At 57.2% G+C, this 27,684-nt stretch overlaps 2 protein-coding genes across 3 annotated transcripts in view; one reads left to right on the forward strand and one right to left on the reverse strand.

Moving 5' to 3' along the window:
- RASSF5 (Ras association domain family member 5) overlaps positions 1-5,690 on the forward strand; it is a 32,949-nt gene extending 27,259 nt beyond the window's left edge. For both annotated transcript variants that reach the window (XM_054176369.1, XM_054176368.1), the window contains 4 exons: positions 1,422-1,535; positions 2,971-3,268; positions 4,286-4,401; positions 5,373-5,690. In XM_054176369.1, coding sequence (XP_054032344.1) covers positions 1,422-1,535; positions 2,971-3,268; positions 4,286-4,401; positions 5,373-5,525 — 681 coding nt within the window. In that variant the 3' untranslated portion in view covers positions 5,526-5,690. The remainder of the gene's footprint in view (positions 1-1,421; positions 1,536-2,970; positions 3,269-4,285; positions 4,402-5,372) is intronic.
- A 4,819-nt stretch (positions 5,691-10,509) lies between these two features.
- EIF2D (eukaryotic translation initiation factor 2D) lies at positions 10,510-27,623 on the reverse strand. Its single transcript, XM_054176528.1, has 15 exons — positions 27,365-27,623; positions 25,167-25,357; positions 24,360-24,443; positions 22,055-22,145; positions 20,564-20,671; positions 19,422-19,693; positions 18,077-18,194; positions 15,904-15,949; positions 15,211-15,314; positions 12,791-12,949; positions 12,015-12,104; positions 11,805-11,900; positions 11,121-11,241; positions 10,824-10,998; positions 10,510-10,719 (listed from the first exon to the last, which is right to left on the reverse strand). The coding sequence occupies exons 1-15, from the start codon at positions 27,418-27,420 to the stop codon at positions 10,649-10,651; spliced, it is 1,782 nt and encodes a 593-aa protein (XP_054032503.1). The 5' UTR covers positions 27,421-27,623; the 3' UTR covers positions 10,510-10,648.
- Positions 27,624-27,684: the final 61 nt, after the last annotated feature.

Genomic DNA, 27,684 nt, shown 5'->3' on the forward strand with positions numbered 1-27,684 from the left:
TTCCAACCAAAGCAATTCTATCTCTGGCCCATGACAAACAAAGGCTCCACCAGCCCAGCACCTGCCTGGGGCCATGTGAGACCCCCTGCAGTGCCCACCCTGTGCCTAAGGACTGGCACCAGCTGGGGAGCCAAAGCTGCCCTTCCAGGGGGGTGTCTGTGTGCAGGCAATCTTGGCTTTGCTTTTCCTCCCTCTGAACCAAGAGGGAGGCTGTGCCATGCTGCTGATGTTCCTCTGTTGGGTTTGCTGCCCCAGCTTGGAGCTGCCTGCCAGACCCAAGCAGCAGTTGTGAGTGCTCCCTTGGGGGGAGTCACTTGAATGACTCTGGGGCTCCAGAGTCCCAGGTCTGCAGCTGCCTCAGCAGATTGCAGCCAGGCTTGGAGTGTGCCCTGTGCTTGATGCTCCTCATGAAAGAAATGCCATGGGTAGCCTGGGGCAAGCTGGGGCTTATTTACAGCTTGCTGCATCCTGGTCCCAGGTGCTGTGGGGCTGCCTGGCAAGGGATGAGCTCTGCTCCTGAAACTGCTTCCTCCCCATCCTCCCCCCCCCCAATCCTCTTTTGTCCTCTGGGAGGTTACAGTTTCTGTCCTGTGCTGGTCTCCATGCCACCATCCCTGCACACTCTCTGCTGCCTGCTTTGGAGCAAGCCCACATCCAGCGTGGGGTCAGCGCTCAGGGCTTCTGGAATGCCATCACAGCCTGCCCCCGGGCAGGGGATGAGCTGTGGAGAGGCAGCAGGGCAATGTGCTGGGCAGGTCTGCCCCTCTGAGCACACTCAGGGCACACAGGGACTGGTTTGCAGCAGCTCTGCACTTTGGGGTGCTGAGCCCTGGAGCTCAGCTCTCCTGGCTGGCTGGGAGGGATCCAGCAGGGATTTCACTTCGGGTTCTGGCTGGGTGAAGCTGCTGGAGGCTGCTCCTTGGGGAGCACCCTGGGGTTTGAAGGGGTGCCTGGCTGGGGGGGGCAGAGCCAGGAGCTGCCTTGAAAGAAGCAGGAAAATGCTTGGCAGGTGCAGGTGGCTGCTTCTGAAGGCAGCCTTTGGAGAGGATTTTCTTTGCCTGGGTTTGTACCTGGATGTCTTTAGTGCTCTGTGCCTCAGTGTCCCACTGACTGCTGGGTTTAGTCCTGAGGTCTGTGGTGACAGGCTGGACTTGATGGTCTTTGAGGTCTCTTCCAACCTTGGTGATTCTGTCTGGTTCTGTGTTTGTGTTCCTCCCCTCTGCCTGTCCCTGGTGTCCAGAGGTGGTCTGGGGCAGGGACATGCTGCACATGCAGCCTCTTGGCCCCAGGGACCGTCCTGTCCTGCATCACCACTGCTGCTGTGAGCCCAGGGTCTCCTGGTCCTCCAGGAGAGCAGAGCTGAGGAGATGCAGCCTGACCCAGTCCCTCAGGCAGCTAAAAGCTGTCCCTTCTGATTTCAGAATGTAACACAGAGGGCAGAAGAAGAAAAACCTGAGCCTCCAACCCTCCAGGAGATCAAAGAGAAGATTGACAAATACAACACAAAAGTGACCAACTGCCTGCTGATGAAGCTGGTAGGTGCTGGGCCACATCCCCCCAGGTCACAGGGAGGTTGGTGCTGGGAAATGAGGCAGCCTGGAGGAAGCTGTCTCCACCAAGAGGCCCTTGGAGGTGGCTGTTGATGTTTCTTGTCTTCCTCACCCCATCTGCTTCTTCCCCTGCTTTGGGTTTCCTTAGTGCTAGGCACTGGCAGTGGAGCTCAGCCTTCCCTCTCCCCATCCTTCCTCCTGTGTGGGATCACTGGGACAGGAATCTGTGCCCAGTCTGTGCTGTGAATGAGCTGCCACAAGCAGAGGAGCCCACGTTGTGCTGGTGGGCATGAGTCACAGGGGAAGTGGGGCTGTGAGGCTGCCCTGCAGCAGCTGGCACAAGGGTGGATGTGGAAGCCCCAGGGTGGTTTTGGAAGCCCAAAGCCTTTCCAGAGATACTTGCCTCCTCCCCACTGCCAGGCTTGCTTAAGCAGAGGTCTCAGGGGGGTGTGGTTGGGAGGTGCTGCTGCACATGAGGGAGAGACCTTCCCTCCTGGGGAGGTTTCAAAGCCTCACTTCGAGGCAACTACAATTTCCATGCCGTGGTTTCCACAGCTGAGGTGCAGCAGGGCTGGTTTTAAGTAGGCCAAGCTCAGCCAGACATGAGGGAGGGATGAGTCAGCCCCAAGTGGAAGGAGCAGGAGAAGCTCAGTAAGGACTAACCCCAAACTGCTGCTGACTTTTTGCATCATTAACAAGAAAGCCTCCAAGCCCACTGAGAGTGGAAAGTCCTGCAGTCACCCCCCAGGCTGCCATGCTGTGAGACCACAAAGAATGGAATGGGAATGGAATAGGAATGGGAATGGAATAGAATAGAATAGACCAGGTTGGGAAAGACCTTTGAGATCATCAGTCCAACCTCTCACTCACCACCATCTAAATCAACTAAACCATGGCACCAAGGGCCTCATCCAGGCTCTTCCTAAACACTTCCAGGGATGGGGACTCCACCACCTCCCTGGGCAGCACATTCCAAAGACCAAGCTCTCTTGCTGGGAAGAACTTTCTCCTCACCTCCAGCCTAAACCTCCCCTGGCACAGCTCGAGACTGTGTCCTCTTGTTCTGGTGCTGCTTGCCTGGGAGAAGAGCCCAACCCCCACCTGGCTCCATCCTCCCTTCAGGGAGTTGGAGAGAGCAAGAAGGTCTCCCCTGAGCCTCCTCTTCTGCAGGCTAAGCAACCCCAGCTCCCTCAGCCTCTCCTCCCAGGGCTGTGCTCCAGACCCCTCCCCAGCCTTGTTGCCCTTCTCTGGACACCTTCAAGTCTCTCAATGTCCTTCTCGAACTGAGGAGCCCAGAACTGGACACAGGACTCAAGGTGTGGCCTAACCAGCGCTGAGCACAGGGGCAGGCTCCTCAGAGAGGTGGGGAAAGGACTGGGAAGCCTCCCTGGAGCCTGACCCCCCCTCTCCTCTGCTGCAGAACGAGGATGGGACCTACACAGGCTTCATTAAAGTGCACTTGAAGCTGCGGCGCCCTGTGACGGTGCCGGCAGGGATCCGGCCGCAGTCCATCTACGATGCCCTCAAGGAGGTGAACCTGGCTGACATGACAGCCAAGAGGACCTCCTTCTACCTGCCCCTGGATGCCATCAAGCAGCTCCACATCAGCAGCACCACCACGGTGAGCGAGGTGATCCAGGGGCTGCTGAAGAAGTTCATGGTGGTGGACAACCCCCAGAAGTTTGCACTGTTCAAGGAGGTGCGGCAGGATGGCCAAGGTGAGCTGCTGGGCCAGGGCTGCTCCAGCTCCCCTGCTGCCCACCTTTGCCTTGCAGGGCTCAGGGGAGGCTCAGGAGGCGGTTTCAGAGGGGTAAATGGCCAGAGCTCCACAGGAGGGGATGCAGCTTGGTGATAGAATGGTAAGGGTTGGAAGGGGCCTCTGGTGAGCATCCAGTCCAGGACCTCTGCCAAAGCAGGACCACCCAGGGCAGGTCAGAGCTTCACAGGAGGGGATGCTGCTTGGTTATAGAATGGTAAGGGTTGGAAGGGACCTCTGGTGAGCATCCAGTCCAGGACCTCTGATGAGCATCCAGTCCAACCCCTCTGCCAAGGCAGGATCACCCAGGGCAGGTCAGAGCTCCACAGGAGGGGATGCTGCTTGGTTATAGAATGGTAAGGGTTGGAAGGGACCTCTGGTGAGCATCCAGTCCAGGACCTGTGATGAGCATCCAGTCCAACCCCTCTGCCAAAGCAGGATCACTCAGGGCAGGTCAGAGCTCCACAGGAGGGGATGCTGCTTGGTTACAGAATGGTAAGGGCTGGAAGGGACCTCTGATGAGCATCCAGTCCCAACCCCTCTGCCAAGGCAGGATCACCCAGGGCAGGTCAGAGCTCCACAGGAGGGGATGCTGCTTGGTGATAGGATGGTAAGGGTTGGAAAGGACCTCTGATGAGCATCCAGTCCAACTACTCTGCCAAAGCAGGACCACCCAGGGCAGGTCACACAGGAATGCATCCAAGCAGCTCTTGAAAGCCTCCAGAGCAGGAGGCTCCACAGCCTCTCTGGGCAGCCTGCTCCAGGGCTCCAGCAGCCTCCCAGCCTGGGCAATGTGTAGCTGTCAGAAGGGGTTCGAAGCCGCCCAAGCCCCTCCAGAGGTTGCTGTGGATCTGTGTCAGATGCTCAGCTGCTCCCACGATGATCCTGAGCAGCATTTGCATGCTCCAGGTGATTTCACTGAGCTTCCCTCTGCCCTGGCAGCCAAGGGCTGAGCCTTGCTGTCTGTGTCCTCTTGCAGTGCTCTTCCAGAAGCTCCCTCTCACCGAGTGCCCTCTGTACCTCCGGCTGCTGGCTGGCCCCGACACCAACCTGCTCAGCTTCGTGCTGAAGGAGAATGAAACAGGGGAAGTTGAGGTATGTTGGGGACTGCTTCCTTTCCTTCCCACACAAAGGTTTGTGGAGCCAGGGGGCAGAGCTGGGAGGTGTGCAGCAGAGGCTGGAGGTGGTGCCACACAAGCAGAGGCTGTTGCCCTCTGGAGGGGCTAAGAGCATCCAATCCAACCATCACCCCAGCACCACCGTGGCCACTAAAGCCTGTCCCAAAGTGCCATGGCCACAGGTTTCTTGGACACCTCCAGGGATGGGGACTCCACCACCTCCCTGGGCAGCCTGCTCCAATCCCTGACCACTCTTGCAGTCAAGAAATCTCTCCTGATGTCCAACCTAAACCTCCCCTGGTGCAGCTTGAGGCCATTTCCTCTCCTATCACTTGTTCTATTTCAGTTCCTGTGTCCCCCCCCCTGCAGTGGGAGCTTCAGTTCATGGAATCCCAGAACCATTGTGGTTGGAAAAGACCTTGAAGCTCATTGAATCACAGACTGCATTGGGTTGAAGGGACCCTCAGAGTCCAACCCCCACCCCCCTGCAGTGAGCAGGGACACCTCCAACTAGATCAAGTTGCTCAGGGCCCCCACCAAGTTTGACCTTCAGTGTCTGCAGGGAGGAGAGTCCAACCCTTCTCTGACTCTTCCAAGCCTGGTGTCCCTCAGGCAGCACATCTCTGGGTCCATCAAGATGATTTCTATTCAGTCTAAAGCCTCAGGGGCTCAGGACTAGGATGATTCTTGATGCTGTTGGCCATTGTCCCCATCTCTCTCCCAACACCAAACCATTCAGCCAGGGTGTTTCAGTAGCTGTCCTGTTCCCTAAAGGCACAGCCTAAAGCTGTCACAATGGCTCTGGGAGGTGAAGCCACCTGGAGAGCAGATGAGTGTTTAAATGCTTTTCATTCTTACTGTTCCTCTCCAGATTGGGGGGGGGGACAGAGCAGCAGCCAGGTGAAGGGTGTGTGCTTTGCCTCCCCTCTCTTTCTGCTCTTCCTGCAGTGGGATGCATTCTCCATCCCTGAGCTACAGAACTTCCTGATGATCCTGGACAAAGAAGAGAAGGACAAAATCCAGCAGGTGCAGAAGAAGTATGAGAAGTTTAAACAGAGACTGCAACAGACCTTGAAAGAAGCTGGAGGCAAGCCTGGATAACCTCTGGGAGGCCCTGGGCAGCAGACTAAGCTAGAAACTGGTTTTAAAATGAAAAGACACTTCTCAGGACACCTCATAGAAGTCCCTCTCCCTCCTCATCCTTCCATTAAGGACTGGCTCACAGCACCCCCCCAGTGACCATACTGCATTTTCTTCTTCTTCTTCTTCTTCTGAAACCTCTTAACCCAGGCCAGGAGCCAGCCCAAGATCAGGAAGCCTGGGTCAAACCATGCCTGCCAACAGGCCCAAGGCAGCTGCTGGGTCACCTTCCCACTCCACCATCAGATGGAGAAGCTCCATGGAAAAGGCTTTGTGTGGCAGGCCACAAGAACCTCTCCTGGCTGAGGCTGTGAGCAGGATGCCACTTGCTGTTCACAGCCCTCCCAGCAGCCTGCCTGACCTGGTTTCGAGGTGCTGGGAGCCTTCCTGCTGCTTGTTGCTGCAGCAGGGCACAGGAAGCCACACACCAGCCGGAGGAGGTGGCTGCACCAAGCCACCTGGGCACTGCAGCTGTGCCCAGTGCTGGATGGACTTTGGGCAGGGCTTAAGTAGCCAGGGAAAGGTGAAGCTAATGACCCCAAGGCAGCTGCAACACCCAAAGCAGTCTTAGTTAGGTGTCATGGAGGTGTGGTAGGAGTCATTCCAGGAGAAGTCCTCAGTTTTGGTTCTGTCTAACTTTCAGTTTTGCAGACAGGTGTGAGTTAAAGCCAACCCCCCCCTCTGATGCTGAGCTTGGTGTCAGCCAGTGTCTGACCAGCTTGGTTTGATTTCCTCTGCAGGCACTGGGACCTTGTGTTTCCAAGAGATTCTGGTTGCAAAGAGTGAAGCTGATGGTGGGGGGCATAGGCTGCTGGCTCCACACTGAGCATTTAGCAATAGCTACCCAAGAGGCTAACCCAGGGAACACTCAACAGCCCTTCCACAAACCAGGCTGGCTTTAGCTCTGGACAGATCTGGCACTGAGGCAGAGGAGCTCCAGCCAGGGCCAGGCTGTGGGAGGTGGCACCAAGAGCACAGGCTGCCTGTGTGGGGAGGGATGAGGGAGGCAACCATCAGCCTCAGGTGCCTTTAGATGCCACCTCTCCCCCGTGCTGTGCTCCCTCCCTGTGCTGCCCTCCAGCCTCTCCCTCCCTGTGCCACTCTGTGTTCTGCTGCCCTCCCTCCTCACTCTCAATGGGTGCTCTGCCTGCATGTCCAGGAAGGTTTTGCTCTCTGTGTGGAGCTGGGAGAGGACAGCAAATATCTTTCTCTCCCCTCCCTCAGGGCTCTCACCACCTCCAGTGCACACACACTGGGCAGCCTTCAGGGAAACCCTCCAGCTGGAGCATCCCTTACTGCCCCAGCTCCCACCAGAGGCCCTGGTCTGGCTGCTGCTCCAGGGGAGCCCTGCTGGGAGAGGCTGCTCCCCACCTGTGAGCGCTTGGTGCCGAGCACCCTGCACACAGCCAGGCTCAGCCTCCCCTCTCTTTCCACAGGACACCCCAAAAAGCATCAGGAGAAACCAGAACCAGGTCCAGGGGGAGCAAGTGGAAGGGTTTCATTGTTGGCTTGATGGACAAGAGGCCCTCTGGGCAGGGGGGGGGTGCTTGCTGGAAGCTGCTCTGATCCCACTTGCTGTGTCCAGCGGGAAGGGAGGCAGCAGGCTGCTGGGGAGCAGCCACCACCACGTAAGAAGAGTCTAAAATTTACCTCAGTGCCTTTGGATTCTGTTTGTTTTAGTTGAATTTTCCTGAAGTGTGAGAAGTTTGCAGCTGGGCTGTGGGGGAAGCTGGAAGGGGCTTTAGTCAGGAGGCTTCCTCAGCCCTGGAGCTGCTGTGGCGGTGAGGATGCTTCTGGGGGCAGAGAGGGAGAGGGAAATGTTCTGATTGTTTCTCGAAGGTTGACTGCTGGGGGGTGGGGAGGGGGTGTTGGTTCTTTTCTTTTCACTTGGGGGGTGTGTTTGTTGCTGATGGGAAGAGAGGAAGTGCAGCACTCCAAGCCCCCTGGCTGTGCACCGCTGCCGCCTTCTGCGAGCTTCAGCCCAGCTGCTGCTTCGCTGGGCAGTGGGTTTGCTAAGCGCGGGAGGGCTCTGCCCTCCGGCACACGGTGGGGCAGGAAGGGCCTCACTCCTGTACTGTACTTGACACCCGGCTGCCCTTTCCCAGGGCGGCAGCAGCCCCAGCAGGGCAGCGCTTTCCGAGCCCCGGGGCTGCCTCGTCCCTCTGCAGGGCTGCCAACGACTGCGCCGGGGAAGTGATTTGTGTGCTGGGATCACATTTCTCTTGGGCTGTTAACTAACTTCTGCTCAGTCAAGAGGAAGAAGACTGTTAAAAACCAAAACACCCCCCAAAAACCACCCCAACACAACTGCCATGGGCTCTGAGAAGATGCTTGCTTTGAAAGCCTTCATCTTGCTGGCTACAAGCTGCAAGGCTTCATTTTCTCTCTGTTGCTGAGTTGTTGGGGGCTTTAGTCACTGATTTGTTGGTGGCTTTCCCCTCCTGCCTTCCCCTCCTGCCTTCCCCTCCTGCCTTCCCCTCCTGCCTTCCCCTCCTGCCTTCCCCTCCTGCCTTCCCCTCCTGCCTTCCCCTCCTGCCTTCCCCTCCTGCCTTCCCCTCCTGCCTTCCCCTCCTGCCTTCCCCTCCTGCCTTCCCCTCCTGCCTTCCCCTCCTGCCTTCCCCTCCTGCCTTCCCCTCCTGCCTTCCCCTCCTGCCTTCCCCTCCTGCCTTCCCCTCCTCTCTCCTGCCTCCAGCATGTCTTTGACACTCCGTAGAAGGCATGGCTTATGCAATTACCATGATGCTGCTGATAACCCCCAAACCTTCCCCCCCAAAGGGCAGGGCTCTTGCTTTTGGGTTTTATTTCTGGGCTTTGGGGGTTTATTTCTGCCTTTGGGGATTTATTTCTGGCCTTTGGGGGTTTATTTCTTGCTTGGTTTTCTTCTTCCACACCTGGGGCAGCTGAAGAGAATCAGTAAAATAATCACAGAATCAATTGTTAGGGTTGGAAGGGACCTCAAGGTGTGGGGACCTCAAGGGACCCCCCCCCCCAACATCTGGATGTGTTCCTCTGGGACCTGAGCTAGATTGTATGGTCCTGCTCTGGCAGGAGGGGTTGGACTTGATGATCTCTTTGGGTCCCTTCCAGCCCCTGACATCCTGTGATCAAGGCTCAGCCAGCCCCAAGCCCCTGCCATGGGCAGGGACACCTCACACCACAGCAGGTTGCTCACAGCCACCTCCAGCCTGGCTGCAAACACCTCCAGGCAGGAGGCTTCCACCACCTCCCTGGGCAGCCTGTGCCAGGCTCTCACCACCCTCCTGGGGAAGAACTTCTTCCTGACAGCCAAGCTGAATCTCCCCATTTCTATTTTGGTTCCATCCCCCCCCCAGTCCTATCCCTCCCTGACACCCCCAAAAAGTCCCTGCCCAGCTTTCTTGTAGCCCCCTGCAGACACTGGGAGGCCACAAGGAGGTCTCCTGGGAGCCTTCTCCTCTCCAGCCTGCACAACCCCCAACTCCCACATGGCAGAGCAGCTCCAGCCCTCTGCTCATCCTGGTGGCCCTTCTCTGGGCACCTTCCAGCACCTCAAAGGATTTGCCCCCCCTTCCCCCTCCCTGAAGTGCAAAGCCCTGGGGGTGGGTGGGGGGGGGGGGGGGGGGGGGGGGTGGGCAGTGCCTTTTGGGTTGTGTGTTGGCTTTGCCTTAGCTGCTGTGCATTCTTCCTTCCTTCCTTCCTTTCTTGCCAGGTCTGTTGTGTAAACCCTGGGAACTATGACTGTGTGTGTGGCCTGGGACAGCAAAGCTTCTCTGGCAAGAGTGAGATGCATTTTCTTGGGGTGCAATGCTGTTATTTATTTTTTCTTAGTTACCAATGCCTCCTTTCCAGCTTCTGGTGGGTGGGTTGGTTGGGTGGTGGGTTGGTTGGGTGGTTGGTTGGTTGGGTGGTTGGTTGGTTGGTTGGTTCTGAACCTCCCTGGTTGGGATGCAGGCAGTGTAAAAGACAACCAGAATAAAACTGTCAGGAATTCAAGGAAGCTTTTCCACCCTGCTTGGGGTTTTTTTTGTCTTGCTCCTGGCGCCCTCCCGTGGAACTTTCCAGTACTGAGGCTAAAATCTCAGGTGGGAAGGGACCTCTGGACACCATCCAGTCCAACCCCCCCTGCTAAAAGCAGGGCACCCCCAGCAGCTTGCCCAGGAGCACAACGGCCAGGGAGGGGTGGGAGCTCTCCAGAGGAGGAGACTCCACAACCTCTCTCTGGGCAGCCTGCTCCAGGCCTCCAGCCCCCTCCCACCAAAGTGGTTTCTCCTCCTCCTCCTGGGTTTGTGCCCAAAGCCTGTCACTGGGCACCACTGGAAAGAGTCTGGCCCCATCCTCCTGCCCCCCACCCTTTAGCTCCTGCTGAGCATTGATCAGATCCCCTCTCAGGCTGCTCTTCCCCAGGCTCCACAGCCCTCAGCCTGTCCTTGTCAGACAGATGCTCCAAAACCCTCAGCACCTTTGTTGGACTCTCTCCAGTAGCTCCCTGCCTCTCTCCAGCTGGACTCAGTGCTCCACTGGGCACCACGGAGCAGAGCCTGGCTCCATCCTCCTGCACATCTTTATCAGCAGCAACGAGGCCAGCCCTGAGGCTGCTCTGCTCCCAGCTCCCTCAGCTGTCCTCACAGGAGAGGTTCCACTGCCTGCAGCAGCTCTGTGCTGGACTCTCTCAAGCAGTTCCCTGAGCTCCTTCTTGAACTGGACACAAGATTCCAGATGTGGCCTCAGCAGGGCAGAACACAGCAGGAGGAGACCCTCTCTGGACCCCAGGATGTCCTTGGCCTTCTTGCCCAGCAGGGCACATTGCTGGCTCTGCACTGGACTCCTTCAAGCAGGTGTTGGAAGGGATTTTTGCTCACACTGCAGGGGAGGTTCTAGGACCTGCAGCCCCAAACCTAGAGCAGAAGAGATGGAGAAGGCCAACCCTGGGAGCTGAGTCAGCTTTTTATTTGTATGACAAATGGACCAGCTGGAGCACGAGTAGTGTTTATTGTTGTTACTACTTGGGTGAATCTGAGAGCTGTAAACATCCAGGAGTCTGTTTTGAATGCCCAGGGCCTGTCCCTGAGCTCTGAGTCATTCTGCCAGGAGCTTTCTCTCTCCTCTCACTTCTTCCTGCCAAGCTTTGCAGCCTTCTCCAGGCCCTGAATGTATTTCCGAGGTAGTTGATACTCTTCTGCAGGAAGGACCAGAGAGAGCTCCCTTCAGGTAAACAGCCAGCACTCAAAAGAATCAAAACCTGCTGGGAGCACTCCCAGCCCACTTCCAGAAGTGACTTACCCAGCAGCATCTTGGCCAGGTGATGGATTTGGTTGCCTTGGATCTGGACCTGAACCCTGTCCTTGGTTCCTGGCACCGGGGCGATTGTGGCGCTGGCTTGGACCTTCTGTTGCAGAAGGTTGGCCACAGCCTGGGGGTCCAGGCCATACAGCTCAAGGTTCTTGATGATGGTCACCTGCAGGTTGAAGTAGTCACTGCTGCAGTCAGTTGTGCCTCCCTGAGCTGCCACAGCTGCTCCCACAAGCTGGGGTTCAGCTCAGATCCTCCCCCAGGCTTTCACTCTCTGCATTGTTTTACCTTCTTGTTTGCTGACCTCTGTGCCACGGTGATGTCAATGGGCTCAATGTTGCCTTTCCTCACGAGGGGCTCTTGGCCATAAAATGTCACCTGGTGTAAGGGCTGGAGCCTTTCAAGGCACCTGGGCAAAGTGCAGACATCTCATGAGTGCAGAGAGCACAGCAAGGCTGATGGGAACTCTGCTCTGCTGCTGCTTGTGTGGACAGGCTGAGGGGAGCTGGGGGTTCTTCAGCCTGGAGAAGACTCCAGGGGGACCTCAGAGCTGCCTTCCAGTACCTGAAGGGATCCCACAGGAAGGTTTCAGAGGGGCTTTTCATGAGGGTGTCTAGAGACAGGCCAAAGGGGAATGGTTTGAAGCTGAGGGAGAGCAGGGTTAGAGTGGAGCTGAGGAAGGAGGGTGGTGAGACTCTGGAACAGGCTGCCCAGGGAGGCTGTGGCTGCCTGGGGTTGTTCCAAGGCCAGGTTGGATGAGGCCTTGAGCAGCTGAGTCTGGTTGAGAGGTGTCCCTGCCCATGGTGGGGAGGCTGGAGGAGATGATCTCTGAGGTCCCCTCCCACCCAAGCCATGCTATGAAGGTCTCTGGATAGCATCTGTTACCAGCAGGAGGTTCCAGCTTGAGTAGCTGCCCTGAGCCAGGGCTTTGAGCTGCATGCAATAGCTGTGTGAACATGGGAAGAGAGTCACCTGCTCAAGAGCTCATCCCACTTCAGGTTGGAGACTTCATCTTGTTCTGATTTATCCAGCAGGCAGTCACAGAGGATGGCATTGACCTTTACAAGGCTGCAGAACAAAACCAGGCATCAGAAGCACACCAAGTCACTTCTGCTTCCCTCCCACCCCCTCTGACTTCAGCAGCTCCTGGGGGAGCAGGGGAGGACAGCTTCCAGCTCTCACTTCTTGTTTGTTTCATCCACCAGCTCGTTGGCCTTCACATAGTTGATGATGATGTTCCTCACCTCACTGCTTGAGAGGATGCTGCCCTTCCTGAAGAGAGAGAGAACCTCTGAGCTCCTTGCTTTTAGCCAGGTGTTGGGGCCTGTCACTAAGCCAGAAGACAGCAACTACCCTGACCACACTCAGTGCTGAAATCTACCTGCTAGGGAGTGAGCTCTTGTCACAGCTCAACTGCTGGATGCCAGATCAAAGGCTCACAGCAGTGATTAGAGACTCCAGACCCTTGCTTCTGGGAGCCTAGTTCAGGAGGATGATGCCAGTGCCATCCCCAGCTTCAGATGACTGTGGCTGACTGGTTCCAAAGTGCTCAGCTGAGGAACAGCTGCCACTGAGAGCTGGCTAACCTGCAGCCAAGCTTAGGGCACAAAGTGAGCTCTTTACACTCTCTGGGCAGCCTCTCTTCAGTAAAGCACAGTCTGGGGGGGTGCAGAATGTGCCTCATCCAGTGGCAAAAGCAAACAACCCAAGCAAAAGGCCTCAAAGCTTGAGGCACCTCCTTAGCTGGGGGAGAAGCCAGCTGGGTGCTTGCTGCAGGCAGCTGGCACAGCCTCTTCTCTTTCTTCCCTTTGGGAAGCAACAAACACATCCTTGATTCCCACCACCTTTGCTGGCAGCATGGCAGGGGCCCTCCCTGTGCTGAGCAAAGGGCAGCAGCCAAGGCTGGTGACTCTCTCTCCAGGGACCACTGGTTTGGGGTGCTCTTTTCTGGAGCTTACTTGTGGCCAGACTCCTGGAAGAGAGGGATCATTTTTGCTGAGACCCCATAAAGTGGAATGATTTCAGGAGCATGGTAGGTTTGTTCTCTGGCCTCACTCCTGCTCTCTTGGGCAGCAGAGGCTGAAGCAAATCCTTCAGGTACTGCAAATGCTCTGAGCCTGGAATGAGAATCAGTTGGTGGTGAGTGGGGAAGGGCTTGGAGCTTTGCATTTTTATTTCATCCCCCCTCTACCCCTCCCCCACCTCAAATCTGTTACCAGAGTCATGCAAAAAGCTTTCTGGTGTGTGAGGCAGCACAGTGGAGGCCTTCCAAATGCAACCCACTGGGGGTGAAAGGCCATGATGGCAGAAGAGCATTTTGAAGCACTGGCTGCCAGCACTGAAGTGTCCTTGGCTGCATTTCAGAGGTGCAGGTAAGAAGAACCTCAACTCAGGTGCCATGAAGCCCTTGTCACCCTCAGCAAGGCCCTCTGTGATGGGAGGAAAGGCAATTTCACAGCTCTTCCATGAATATTTGACTCCTTTAATTAGAGAGCCTGGAGTCCCCACCCCTGGAGGGGTTCAAGAGGGGACTGGAGGTGGCACTTGGTGCCATGCTTTAGTCAGGAGGTCTGTGGTGGCAGGCTGGACTTGGTGAGCTTTGAGGTCTCTTCCAACCTTGGTGGTTGGATCCTGTGACACTGCCCCATTGCAGAGGAGCAGCAGGATGAAACCAAACCCACCCCAAACATGCAGATGTTCAAAAGCTGCAGTGATCCTTCAGTGCTCACTGGTAAAAGACAGTTCCAGTAGAGAGGAGGAAGAACTGGATCAGTGCAGCAGCTGTTGGAGGCCAGAGGAGGCCACCAAGGGGATCCAAGGGCTGCAGCAGCCCTGCTAGGAGGATAGGCTGAGGGAGCTGGGGGTGTTCAGCCTGGAGAAGAGAAGGCTCCAGGGAGACCTTAGAGCTGCCTGCCAGGACCTGAAGAGACCCTGCAGGAAGGCTGGAGAGGGACCTTCCCTGAGGGTGTCTGGAGACAGGACAAGGAGGAAAGGTTTGGAGCTGAGGCAGAGCAGGGTTAGAGTGGAGCTGAGGAAGAAGTTCTGCAGTAGGAGGGTGGTGAGGCTCTGGCACAGGCTGCCCAGGGAGGCTGTGGCTGCCTCCTGTCTGGGGGTGTTCAAGGCCAGGTGGGATGAGGCCTTGAGCAGCTGAGTCTAGCTGAGAGGTGTCCCAGCCTGTGGCAGGGAGGTTGGAGCAGATGATCTCTGAGGTCCCCTTCAGCCTAAGCTCTTCTGTGATTTCACTGAGCAGAGCTGCAGGCTCTGTGCTGGCAGGGAAGAGCAGGGATGAGCTGTGAGTGTGCCTGGCTCCTGCTGCTAAGGCCAAGTTCAGTGACAGAAAAAGCAAATGCAGAGAGTCAAAGTAATTCTGCTGCTTGTCCAAGTGCAGAAGGTCTGATCTGCTTCTATCTACAGCAATATTCTCCACTCCATTAGTTGCCAGGGAGATGTTACATAAGAAAAGGCCTCAGGCCCCCTGGGAAATTCCAAGTGAGAGCTAATGTGCCAATCTGCAGGAGGAAGGAGCAGGATGTTCTTGATGCAACTCCTAATCCTCAGCAAGCCAGAGACACCAAGAGAGGAATCAGGTAGTAAGCAACTGAAAGGTGCAAAGAGTCTTTGTGCAGATCAATGTGGAATGCAGAACACAGCTTTGGGTTTGTAAAGGGCTTGGCTGGATCCTGTGTGCCACTCAGACTCTGGCTTCAGGAGCAGCCAGCCAGCAGCAGCAGCTTTTTGTTGCACTTACTGTTGAGTTCACTTCCAGCTGAGCTATGAGCTGTTCCAGCACACAGATCATAGACTCAAAGGATGTTAGGGCTTGGAAGGGACCTCTGAAGAGCACTGAGTCCAACTCCCCTGGCAGAGCAGGGCCAGCTAGAATAGGTCACACAGGAATGCATCCAGATGGGGCTGGAAAGGCTCCAGAGCAGGAGACTCCACAGCCTCTCTGGGCAGCCTGCTCCAGGGCTCCAGCAGCCTCACACCAAAGTGGTTTCTCCTCCTGTTCAGGTGGAACCTCCTGGGTTCCAGTCTGAGCCCTTTGTCCCTGGTCCTGTCCCTGGGCACCACTGAGAAGAGTCTGACCTCATCCTCTTGCTGCCCATCCTTTAGCTCTTGCTGAGCAGTGATCAGATCCCCTCTGGGGCTGCTCCTCTCCAGCAGCTGCTCTCAATCTGCTCTGCACCCAGCCTGGATTTCTGCCAGGGGCTGACTCAACCCAGATGCAGGACCCTCAGCTTTGCCTTGTTGACCCTCATGCCCTGGCCCACTCCCCAGGCCTGTCAGGGTCCCTCTGGAGGGGATCCCTGCCCTCAAATGAGTCCACTCCCTTCTGGCAGAGCTTACCAACCCCTTTGGACTACAACATTCTACATACTCTGGATGCTTCCAGTCCACTTCCACGATGCTCTCCACACCTTTGCTCAGCTCCTTCACTTGCAAGATCTTCTGCTGCTGCATACACTGCAGGAATTTAGAGAACTGGAGGAAGAAACAACCAGAAAGGGGCACTTGAGCAGTTCATACTCCTGGCCTCCTGCTTCTGACTCATCCAGTCAGAAAAACTGATTTCAAAGAACCCCCACCCCCCTCTGCTTCTCTCAACACTGCAACTGCTAAGGAGCAATTGGAGGAGTGACAGCCTCTGGCTCTAACATTCCCCTCTGCAGCTCTGCCACTGCTTGCTCAGGGATCACTGCAAGATCTTGGGCACTGCACATTGTCTTTGCTTGTCAGGGATGATTTTTGTCTCCCTTCTCTCCACTCCAGCCTCCCCACCATGGGCAGGGACACCTCTCAACCAGACTCTGCTGCTCAAGGCCTCATCCAGCCTGGCCTTGAACACCCCCAGGGAGAAGGCAGCCACAGCCTCCCTGGGCAGCCTGTGCCAGAGTCTCATCATCCTTGTACTGCAGAAGTTCTTCCTCAGCTCCAGCCTAACCCTGCTCTGCCTCAGCTTCAAACCATTGCCCCTTGGCCTGGCTCTGGACACCCTTCTGGGAAGTCTCTCTGCAGCCTTCCTGCAGGATGCCTTCAGGTATGAAATCAACCCCCCCCAGGCAAATCTCACCTTCTTGTAGCTGGATTTCTTTATGTCCAGTTGTTGTCCAGCAGGGCTACAAAGGGATGTTGGAAAAGCTCTTTAGTTAGCAGTCACCCTTCATTCCTTCTTACATCTTGCTCCTTATGCTAGAAGTCTCTTAACAGCAGAAATACAAATCACACAGAGAAGGAATCACTTCAAACAAGCCAAGAGAGACAACAGGAGGAGTGAAACTGCTGCTGCTGTGGGTTGGCAAAGAACTCTTTAAGTGACTGAACAAAGGTGAAACAAATGGCAGTCAGCTAAAGTCAGCTGCTGAGGGCATGTCCTGGTCTGGACAATCCTTACACAGAATGGTTTGGGCTGGAGGGGACCTCCAAAGCTCATCCAGTCCAAGCCCTCTGCAGTCAGCAGGGACATGTTCCACTGGATCAGGTTGCTCAGAGCCTTGTTGAGCTTCACCTCGAAGATCTCCAGGGGTTGTGCTTCATCCACCTCCCTGGGCAACCTGTTGCAGTGTTCCAGCACCCTCCTGGTGCAGAACTTGTTCCTTACATCCAATCTCAATCTCTTTTCTCATTTCAAATCACTGCCCTTTGTCCTGTCTCTGCAGGCCTCTGGAAAGAGTCCCTCTGCAGCCTTCTTGTAGCCCCCTCCAGGCACTGGAGGGCTGCATCAGAGTGTCTGATGTAAGAAGTGAGCACAGACTTAGGTAACCTGGGGTGAGGACTGAATTTTGCTTTTGAGTCAAAACCTCCACCCTAAATCTCAGACAATCTCCCCAGTGCCAAAGGCAGCGAGCCCAGCATGCAAGCCCTGAGCCCGGCCTGCAAGCCCTGAGCCCGGCCTGCAAGCCCCGAGCCCGGCCTGCAAGCCCCGAGCCCGGCCTGCAGCCCCCGAGCCCGGCCTGCAACCCCCGAGCCCGGCCTGCAACCCCCAGGCCCAGCCTGCAACCCCCGAGCCCGGCCTGCAACCCCCAGGCCCAGCATGCAACCCCCGAGCCCGGCCTGCAGCCCCTGAGCCCGGCCTGCAAGCCCCGAGCCCGGCCTGCAACCCCCGAGCCCGGCCTGCAACCCCCGAGCCCGGCCTGCAACCCCCCAGCCCGGCCTGCAACCCCTGAGCCCGGCCTGCAACCCCCCAGCCCGGCCTGCAACCCCCGAGCCCGGCCTGCAACCCCCGAGCCCGGCCTGCAGCCCCCGAGCCCGGCCTGCAAGCCCCGAGCCCGGCCTGCAACCCCCCAGCCCGGCCTGCAACCCCCAGGCCCAGCATGCAAGGCCCTGAGCCCGGCCTGCAACCCCTGAGCCCGGCCTGCAACCCCTGAGCCCGGCCTGCAACCCCTGAGCCCGGCCTGCAACCCCCGAGCCCGGCGTGCAGCCCCCGGGCCCTGAGCCCGGCACCCAGCCCTGGAGCCCGGTGTGCACCCCCCGAGCCCAGCACACAAGGCCCCCAGCCCAGTGCGCAGTCCCCGAGCCCGACATGCAGCCCCCGAGCCCCAAGCCCGGCAGGCAAGGCCCGGTGCCCGGCGTGCAGCCCTGGAGCCCGGCGTGCAGCCCCCCAGCCCGGCGTGCAGCCCCCCCAGCCCGGCCTGCAACCCCCCAGCCCGGCCTGCAACCCCCCAGCCCGGCCTGCAACCCCCGAGCCCGGCGTGCAGCCCCCGAGCCCGGCGTGCAGCCCCCAGCCCGGCGTGCAGCCCCTGAGCCCGGCCTGCAACCCCCCAGCCCGGCGTGCAGCCCCCAGCCCGGCGTGCAGCCCCCAGCCCGGCGTGCAGCCCCGGAGCCCGGCGTGCAGCCCCCCAGCCCGGCGTGCAGCCCCCCAGCCCGGCGTGCAGCCCCCCCGCCCGGCGTGCAGCCCCCAGCCCGGCGTGCAGCCCCCCCAGCCCGGCGTGCAGCCCCCCAGCCCGGCGTGCAGCCCCCCCAGCCCGGCGTGCAGCCCCCAGCCCGGCGTGCAGCCCCCGAGCCCCAAGCCCGGCAGGCAAGGCCCGGTGCCCGGCGTGCAGCCCCCCCAGCCCGGCGTGCAGCCCGAAGCCCGGCGTGCAGCCCCCAGCCTGGCGTGCAGCCCCCCAGCCCGGCGTGCAGCCCCCAGCCCGGCGTGCAGCCCCCAGCCCGGCGTGCAGCCCCCCAGCCCGGCGTGCAGCCCCCAGCCCGGCGTGCAGCCCCCGAGCCCAGAACGCAAGCCCCGAGGCCATCTTCTGCCCACGTACCAGCAGGAGAACATGTGGCTGCGGAGGAACGTGCTGGTGAGCAGAGGGAGCTCTGACTTCCTCACTTTGCATTTTAAGGCATGGAAGAAGCACTGATTCAAGAGGGCATCCATTTGCTCTGCAGGGAGAGGAAAGGACAAGCCGGCTGTCAGCAGCTGCTCCCCCAGGACAGAGCCCTCAGGCACAGAACCATTGAATCAATAAGGTTGGAAGAGGCCTCAGAGATCATCAAGTCCAAGCTGGCACCCAACACCTCCAGGCAACCAAACCATGGCTCCAAGTGCCACATCCAATCCCCTCCTGAACACCTCCAGGGATGGGGACTCCACCACCTCCCTGGGCAGCACATCCCAACAGCTAACAACTCTCTCTGGGAAGAACTTTCTCCTCACCTCCAGCCTAAACTTCCCCTGGCACAGCTGGAGACTGTGTCCTCTTGTTCTGCTGCTGCTTGCCTGGGAGAAGAGACCAACCCCCTCCTGGCTACAACCTCCCTTCAGGGAGTTGCAGAGAGCAAGAAGGTCTCCCCTGAGCCTCCTCTTCTGCAGGCTAAGCAACCCCAGCTCCCTCAGCCTCTCCTCCCAGGGCTGTGCTCCAGACCCCTCCCCAGCTTTGTTGCCCTTCTCTGGACACCTTCCAGCATCTCAACCTCTTTCCTGACCTGAGGAGCCCAGAGCTGGACACAGGACTCAAGGTGTGGCCTAACCAGTGCTGAGCACAGGGCACAATGACCTCCCTGCTCCTGCTGGCCACACTGTGCCTGATGCAGGCCAGGATGCCAGTGTGCCACCTGGGCACACTGCTGGCTCATGTTCAGCTGCTGTCAACCAGCACCCCCAGGTCCCTCTCTGCCTGGCTGCTCTCAGCCACCCTGCCCCCAGCCTGTGGCACTGCCTGGGGTTGCTGTGGCCAAAGTGCAGCCCCTGGCACTTGGATGTGTTCAGTCTCCTGCCCTTGGCCTCTGCCCATCTGTCCAGCCTGGCAAGGTCCCTCTGCAGAGCTCTCCTACCCTCTAACAGCTCAACTCCTGCCCCCAGCTTGGTGTCATCTGCACATTTACTCATGATGGACTCAATGCCCTCCTCCAGATCATCAATGAAGATATTGATCAGGCTGGGGCCCAGCACTGATCCCTGGGGCACACCACTGGTGCCTGGCTGCCAGCTGGCTGTGGCACCATTCACCACCACTCTCTGGGCTCAGCCCTGCAGCCACTTCCTAACCCAGCACCTTTCAGACCACACAGCACTGTCCCCACCCCCATTCTGGCAGTGATTTAGCTCACAGGGACAGGCTTGAGCCACCCAAAGGGGCTCAGGTTGGTTCTGTTTGTAGGCAAAACTACCTTGTGGTGTCCTGCCGTCTTCAGCCTCCTGCTGGACCTCTGTGCTGGCATCCTGAGCTGTTTCTGCAGCTCTGTTCTCACTGAGTTCCTCCTTTCCCACCAGGGTTTCCTTCAGGCTCAGCTCACCAATGTCCAGGTGCTGCAGTGGGTCAGTGGAGCTGCTGCCAGGCTCTTGCTCCTCTGGCTCTCTCTCACCTCCAGTGCTCTCCTCCTCAGCAGAGTCTGTAACCAAGGGAGCTAAGGTAGGAGGAGAAGATTTGTCACCATATTCCCTATAAAAGGAAGAAAAGGCAGAACATGGCTTTCTGCTTGCTGCTTTGAAACCCATGGAGTGAACACATGTCACCCTGAGGAGTGGCCCTTGGATCTCCTTCTGCTAGTTCTAAGTGCTCCTCCTCCACACCCTCTGCTTCCCCCATCAAGCTCCCTTTCAGACTGGGCAGGCTAGGAATCCAGAGGCAGACCACCTCATGTTGCCACAGCTGACCAGCTCTCTCCTTACAGAGTAAGAGTGCCTAAAATCAGAGCAGCTGGGCTCTTCCAGCTGCATTTCTGGGATCAATACCCTCAGGTTGAAGGGTCTGAACCAAGTCAACCATTTGATGTGTCTCCAGTATGTGCAGGGGTCTCAGGATAGCAATCTGCTGCTGCCAGAACACTCTGGGCAGCAAAACCATGGAGATGATAGAATGGCTTAGGTTAGAAGGGACCTCAGAGATCAGCTCCTCCAACCTCCCCACCAGGGGCAGGGACACCTCTCAACTAGACTCAGCTGCTCAAGGCCTCATCCAACCTGGCCTTGAACACCCCCAGGGAGGAGGCAGCCACAACCTCCTCCTACTGCAGAACTTCTTCCTAAGATTCAGTCTAAACTTCTCCCTCAGCTTCAAACCATTCTCCCTTGTCCTGTCTCTGGAGACCCTGATGAAAAGTCCCTCTGCAGCCCTCCTGGAGGATCTCTTCAGGTATGGGAAGGCAGCTCTAAGGTCCCCCTGGAGTCCTCTCCAGGCCAAATGTAAGCTGCACCCAAACTGCTCAATGTCTTGAGCTGACAGACGGAGCCTAGTGGGGCTCAGACCTTGCTCTCAGCAACCACAGCATCCTGGTTACACACTTCACCCAGTGCCTGGCAATGTACCCACCAGAGGTGATCCAGGTAAGTGTGCAGCACAGCAAAACCCTTCCCCTTCATCCCAGCAGCCAGCATCTCTGCAGTGGACATAGTGGCAACTCCAACAGCTACTGGAGCTCTGGGAAAAGAAGGGAAGTGTCAGAGCAGGAGAGCACAAATACAGCCTCCCATGGGGGCTGTGCCAGGCTGCTGTGCTGAGCTCTTCTGCAGTGTCCTTGGTATAGAATCAGAATTGTTTGGGTTGGAAGAGCTGTTAGAGCTCCACCATCCCACAGCCAGGAGAGGGGAAGGTCACCCAGGCAGGGGATGGCACCCACTGAACCTGGGGGGGCCATGGGGCTCAGGGCAGTTCAGAACTCAATGCAAATGTTGCCACCAGACAACACAGAATCATAGATCCACAGAACTGTCAGGGATGGAAGGGACCTCAAGGCTCAGCCAGCTCCAACCCCCTGCCATGGGCAGGGACACCTCACACCACAGCAGGTTGCTCACAGCCACCTCCAGCCTGGCTGCAAACACCTCCAGGCATGAGGCTTCCACCACCTCCCTGGGCAACTTGTGCCAGGCTCTCACCACCCTCATGGGGAAGAATTTCCTCCTAACATCCAAGCTGAATCAGTTTCTTCCATCCCCCCCAGTCCTATCCCTCCCTGACACCCTCAAAAGTCCCTCCCCAGCTTTCCTGTAGCCTCCTTAAGCTACTGGGAGGCCACAGTTAGGTCTCTTTATAACCTGTGGGGGCATTTGTAAAGCACCTAGCTATCTCCTGCCCCTGTCCCATCTTTCTCATAAAAGTTGCACAGAATCCCAAGGTCTGAAGGTTCTGAAGGTTGTGCAGGGACACATTCTCCACTTCTATGACAAGCAGGAGCACTGCCAAGAGACTGCTGGTGAGGGGGGAAAAACAGCTTGAGAACTGCTAATGCACAGAAGAGCTGGAAGGGACCTCAGAGATCATCTGCTCCAGCCTCCCCACCATGGGCACCTCTCAGCTAGACTCAGCTGCTCAAGGCCTCATCCCACCTGGCCTTGAGCACCCCCAGGGAAGAGGCAGCCACAGCTTCCCTGGGCAGCCTGTGCCAGAGTCTCACCACCCTCCCAGTGAAGAGCTTCTTCCTCAGCTCCAGTCTAACCCTGCTCTGCCTCAGCTTCAAACCATTCCCCTTTGTCCTGCCTCTAGACACCCTCATGGAAAGTCCCTCTGCAGCCTTCCTGTAGGAGCCCTTCAGCCATTGGAAGGCAGCTCTAAGCTCCCCCCAGAGTCTTCTCTTCTCCAGGCTGAACACCCCCAGTTCCCTCAGCCTGTCCTCATAGCAGAGCTGCTGCAGCCCTTGGAGCATCTTTGTGGCCCTCCTCTGGGCTCACTCCAGCAGCTCTGTGTCCTTCAGAACAGCTCTGCTTTGACTTCCTCATAATCCCCAGAGTCTCCCTTTACAAACCCAGCTTCAATTCATGTTCAGTTTCCAAGAGAAGAGATGAAGAAGAGAATGCTCCACACCTGTTTCCCAGGAGGGTGACAGCACAGAGTGTGCCCTGCTCCACTTGAGGAAAGCCAGAAGATGGCACCACAACCCCTGGCAGCATCAGATCTGAAGAACAGAATCAAGCACATCCATTTCTCAATGAAAGGCTCAGCCACTGCCTCCCTCCACCCCCACCCCTCCTGTTACTCAGCAGAACCAGAAGCCTGTGAACAGCTGAGCACATGCCAGGGAAAACATGACTCTCTGTTTCTCCCAGTGAGGCAGCACTGCTTGCTTCCACCACCCTGTGGAGTAAGGGATCCAGTTCACAAGGGTGCTGGGCACATCCCCACGACCTGCAGAAGAGCTGAGTGTGCTCAAGGTCCTCACCCTGCCAGCCCCAGAGGGAGTTTTGTGTTTAACAGGAGAGGTTTTGAGCTTGTTACTCTTCATTAATGACATGGAAAGAGAAAGCAGCAAGGCCATCTGGCTGGGACTGCCCATTTGCTCTTCCCTCTCCCCAGGGCAGCTTATCCCAGCAGCTGAGCAGAGAATGGGCTGAAATCTGCCACTGCTGACCCTTGATGTGACACAGCAGCTGCCCTCAGCTGTGACCTCTCCTCAGCTTGAGGAAGCAGCCTGCACCCTCTCCTTGCTCATGTGGCCAGCACACAGCATCCTGTTGTGTGCTTCCTTCTGCTTTCCATGCCTGGGATGGCCAGGCAGGCACGTGAGGCCAGAGCAGTTTTCCACTCTGCATGGGCAGCATCAAGGTCATCACCAACTGATGTGAAGGGCATCTGCTCTCCCTCACAGCAGCTGCAGTTGCCCAGAGCCTGCAGCCTCATGGGCTGAACCATGCTCTACTTTTGAAGGCACCTCACCATTCCCTCAGCACAGAGTCACAGAATGGTCTGGCTTGGAAAGGACTTTAAAGCTCATCCAGCTCCAAGCCCCCCTGCCATGGGCAGGGACACCTCCCACCAGCCCAGGTTGCTCCAGGCCTCATCCAGCCTGGCCTTGAACACCTCCAGGGTTGGAGACTCCAAAACCTGCTCCAGTGCAGTGGATTTCATGTGCATGCTGAAGAAGCCAGCACCACTTTTCCTCTCATTCTCTGGCACAACTGCTTTCAGCAAGCCTAGAGTGAGCTCTGCAACTGCAGCCAGGGCTGCACATCCCTGAGGAGAGCAAGCACAGGCAGACCTTAGCATGGCAAGGTAGCATGACAAGCTGGATTCATGGGACAGGCAGCACCACCAGCACTGCCTTGCTTCTCCTTCTTGTAACTGAATGCTGCCTAAGCCTGCTCCCTCCCTCCCACATCTGCAGCCCTGGCTAATCTCATGGCTTTTCCTCTCATTTAGGAGATGTGGCTCTACCTCTCCCCTGCCTTTGTTGGCCATTGTCTCAGGGGCCAGCTTCTTATCTTTGCATCATACCCAGAGGTAGCCTGGTTGCCATGGGAGATGAATGACCTGCAGCCCTCTTTCAACAAGGTCCTTCCCCTGTTAGCCACATTTATTTCTTCCCCCCAGAAACTAGGTCACTACAAGTCAGCAGCAAGGCCTCTCTCAGATGGCCATCAAGCACTTTCTTTCCCCAAAAGCAAACCAAGGAAACAGAGGGATCTGAGGGCTCCTTTAGCCAATGTGTGATGGGAAAGAGAGGTGCACTTCTCTTCACAGACTAGGGCTGCAGTGGCTGCAATTTAATCTCCTCCTGGTTGAGCAGCTCAGCAATTTCAAGTTTACAAAGCCCTGGCTCTCAGGAGTCTGAGCTGCAGCCAAAGCAGGCTCCAGAATAATAGACTCCTCCCTTGTTAGGCTTGATCCATAATTAGGTGGCAGAGCCAGTAAACCAGGAATTCAGCTCCAACCTCACCTGCACAAGCCCCAGTTTACTTGACAGGGATTGAAACTGCAGGTTCCAATATAAACTCACTTCTTATCCACAGGGTAAGGCAGCTGACCTCTGGATGGGCAGGAGGCAGGATGAGCTAGCAAAGGAACTTGGCTGCTCCACCAAAGACAGACCAATGACACAGGGAGTTGGGTCCCAATCCAGAGCTGCTGATCACCTTGAGATGGTAAATCCAAGCCTGAGACTCCCTCATGGGAGAGGTCACTGCATTTACAGAGCTTAACCTACTGTGTTCCATCCACAAACTTGTTCACAGCTCATTTTCCTTCTCAGGACATGAGGAACTGTTGACTATTTCTCTACTCTTTACACCTTTGTTAAGCTCACCTTTTTGCCACTGGGACAGACACCACCCAGAAAGCCCCAAAGGCAACTCCTTTGTGCAGTGCAAGGGGTACAAACCTCTCATGCTCTTACCTGCTCCTCCTGCCAGTTTCTGAAGCACTGGGGGCCATGTGGAAAAAGCAGGCAGAAGATCTGGGTAGACCCACAGAGTGTACACTGTCCCAAAGCAGAACCAAATGCAAAGAGGCATCATTAGAAACCCCCCAAGCTCTTGCTCTTTCCCACTTTGAAGACTAAGCAGTACAATGCTAACCACAGCTAAACATTCTCCTGTTTCCTATGGGGCTGAGAGAGTTGGGGCTCTTCAGAGAGAAGGCTCCAGGGAGATCTTAAAGCAGCCTTCCAGTACATGAAGAAGCTACAGGGGAGCTGGGGAGGGACTTTGGACAAGGGCTGGGAGCGATAGGATGAGAGGGAATGGGTTAGAGCTGGAGCAGGGGAGATTTAGCCTGGAGATGAGGAGGAGGAGATTGAGAGTGAGGGTGGTGAGACACTGGAACAGCTTGCCCAGGGAGGTTGTGGATGCCTCCTCCCTGGAAGTGCTCAAGGCCAGCAATCTGCAGGACCAGCATCCCTCCACTGGACAGTGGTACCCAGCCAGGCTGCTGCCAGGCACAGGGCAGGAGCTGCCTCTGAGCCCTCTAAAGCACCAAGTGAAAAGGTCCAGAAGCAGCTTAAATTCCCTTACTCCCTTCTGGGGAGGAAACCAGGAGGGTGAAATTGTGTCCTGATGCCCAGTAAGTAAAGAGGGATTGCTATTATGATGACTCTTCATTATTAGGATGATGATTCTTTATTATGGATGTCATTATTAGCAGTGTTATTAACTATTATTATAACTATTACTACCATGATAACTATTACTCTTCTCCACCATACCTGTTGGATAGAGAGCTCTCTCAATTTCAAACAGGATTGGGTTCTTGCTGTTGGTGTAAACAGTGACAGCCTCCCCTTTGTGTGAGTAGATTTTGATGACATTAAGCTCTTCCTTGTTTGGAATAAACTCAGTCAGCTGCTCAGCACTGAGGTTAGGAAAAGCTGCTGCAACATCAGCTCGTAGCTTTCTCCTGTGAGGAGGACAAGAAAAAAGCACAGCTGTGTTACAAAGCTCTCTGGAACAGCCCTAGAAGCATAGAATCAGCAGGGCTGGAAAAGACCTCAAGGATCATCAAGTCCAACCTGGCACCCAACACTTCCTTACTACTAGACCGTGGCAAGTGCCACAGCCAAGCCCCTCTGGAACACCTCCAGGGATGGGGACTCCACCACCTCCCTGGGCAGCACATCCCAACAGCTAACAACTCTCTCTGGGAAGAACTTTCTCCTCACCTCCAGCCTAAACCTCCCCTGGCACAGCTTGAGACTGTGTCCTCTTGTTCTGCTGCTGGTTGCCTGGAAGAAGAGCCCAACCCCCACCTGGCTCCAACCTCCCTTCAGGGAGTTGGAGAGAGCAAGAAGGTCTCCCCTGAGCCTCCTCTTCTCCAGGCTAAGCAACCCCAGCTCCTTCAGCCTCTCCTCCCAGGGCTGTGCTCCAGACCCCTCCCCAGCTTTGTTGCCCTTCTCTGGACACCTTCCAGCAGCTCAACATCTTTCCTAACCTGAGGAGCCCAGAGCTGGACACAGAACTCAAGGTGTGGCCTGAGCAGTGCTGAGCACAGGGCACAATGACCTCCCTGCTCCTGGTGGCCACACTGTGCCTGATGCAGGCCAGGATGCCATTGGCCTTCTTGGCACCTGGGAAATCCCTCCAAATCAATCCCAGAGCAGTGATCCTGGCTTGTTGGCTGTGCAGGAGATTCCCATTTTTTTCCACAGAGGATAATTTGAAGCATTTGTGTGCAGGTTTACAAATGAGGCAGCTGTGTTAGGTGAATGCCAGGAAAGGGCCCAACATGCTTGCCCTGCTTGTCTTAGGTCTTTTCCAACCTGGTCTATTCTATTCTATTCCAGTCCAATCCATTCCTCTCCTCATCCTTAGACATCTCTCTGCAGTTCTTCTTGTCTTTGCCTTTGTTCTGCACTGACTGTGCTTCACAATCACAAGGAAGCTGGTGAGGGGTTTGGAGAGCTCTCAGGAGAGGCTGAGGGAGCTGGGGTTGTTCAGCCTGAAGAAGAGGAAGCTGAGAGGAGATCTCATTGCTCTCTACAGCTACCTGAAAGGAGGCTGGACTGAGGCTGGTGTTGGTCTATTCTCCCAGACAGCTAAGGACAGGACAAGAGGAAATGGCCTCAAGCTGCACCAAGGGAGGTTTGGGTTGGACATCAGGAACAATTTCTTCGCTGCAGGAGTGGTCAGGGCTTGGCACAGAGGCTGCCCAGGGAGGTGGTGGAGTCCCCATCCCCGGAGGTGTTCAAGAAACCTGTGGCCATGGCACTTGGCGCTATGGTTTGGTGGCCATGGTGGTGTTGGGCTGATGGTTGGACCTGATCTCAGAGCTCTTTGTAGAGCTCTTTAATGATGCTACGATTTCATTTCTGCTCCGAGCTCTGGAGCACAAATCCGGGTGTGTCAAACTTGCTCAGCCCAGGCTGATCTTGCAGCTCTGGCACGGAGTGCAGCCAGATTTCCCTCTCCCCCCCTCGTTTCCACTCCTTTTCACGCCAGGGTGACTGGCACAAGGCAGGTTTGTGCGGCCAGTCGCAGAAGCATCAAGAGAACCCAAAAGCTCAGCGACTCAGCCCCGCATCGCCACACCTGAACGCAACAGGCGGATCAGCCAGGCCTCGACACAGCCCATTTAAACCTCATTTAATGACGGCAGCCCCTTCAGGCGGGAGCCACATCTCCCGCCGGGGCCGGGAGCACAGCGGCCGCAGCTCCCCGCGCAACCTCTGCCTGCCCCCAGCCCGCAGCGCTGCGGAGTCCTCGCAGCCGGGGAGGTCGCCGCCCCGCCGCCCTCACCGCCTCCTGCGCTGCGCCGAGACCGAAGCGTGGCGACTTCAGACGGAGGGGCAGCGGGACGGGCGCCGTGCGGGACGGGCGCCGTGCGGGACGGGCCCCCCCGCCACAGCACGGCCTCCGGGCCTCCCGGCGCGGCGCAGGGACTGTGGCCCGGCCCCGGCCCGGCACTCACCGATCGGACCCCTTGATGGCGGTGTTGGATCTCACCCGGAACGCCCTGGAGAACATGGCGACCCCGGCCGCCGCCGCCGCCGCGCTGCCCTCAGGCCGCGGCAGCCGCCATGGCGCCCGTCCCGCGCGACAAAAGCGTCCGGGTGGAAACCGCCTCCCCGCGGCCTCGCTCCGACCGCCCGGTCCGGTCCGGTCCGGTTCCCCCCCGCGCCCACCACCCACCCCTTGGGTCCGGCTCGATGCGAGGGCCGGGGGTCAGCCCGCGGCGCTCCTCGGTCTCCCTCCGCACGATCCCGGAGCGCCCGGGAATGGCGGCTTGGC

The sequence above is a fragment of the Dryobates pubescens genome, chromosome 35, assembly GCF_014839835.1.
Source record: "Dryobates pubescens isolate bDryPub1 chromosome 35, bDryPub1.pri, whole genome shotgun sequence".
Lineage (NCBI taxonomy): Eukaryota > Metazoa > Chordata > Aves > Piciformes > Picidae > Dryobates > Dryobates pubescens.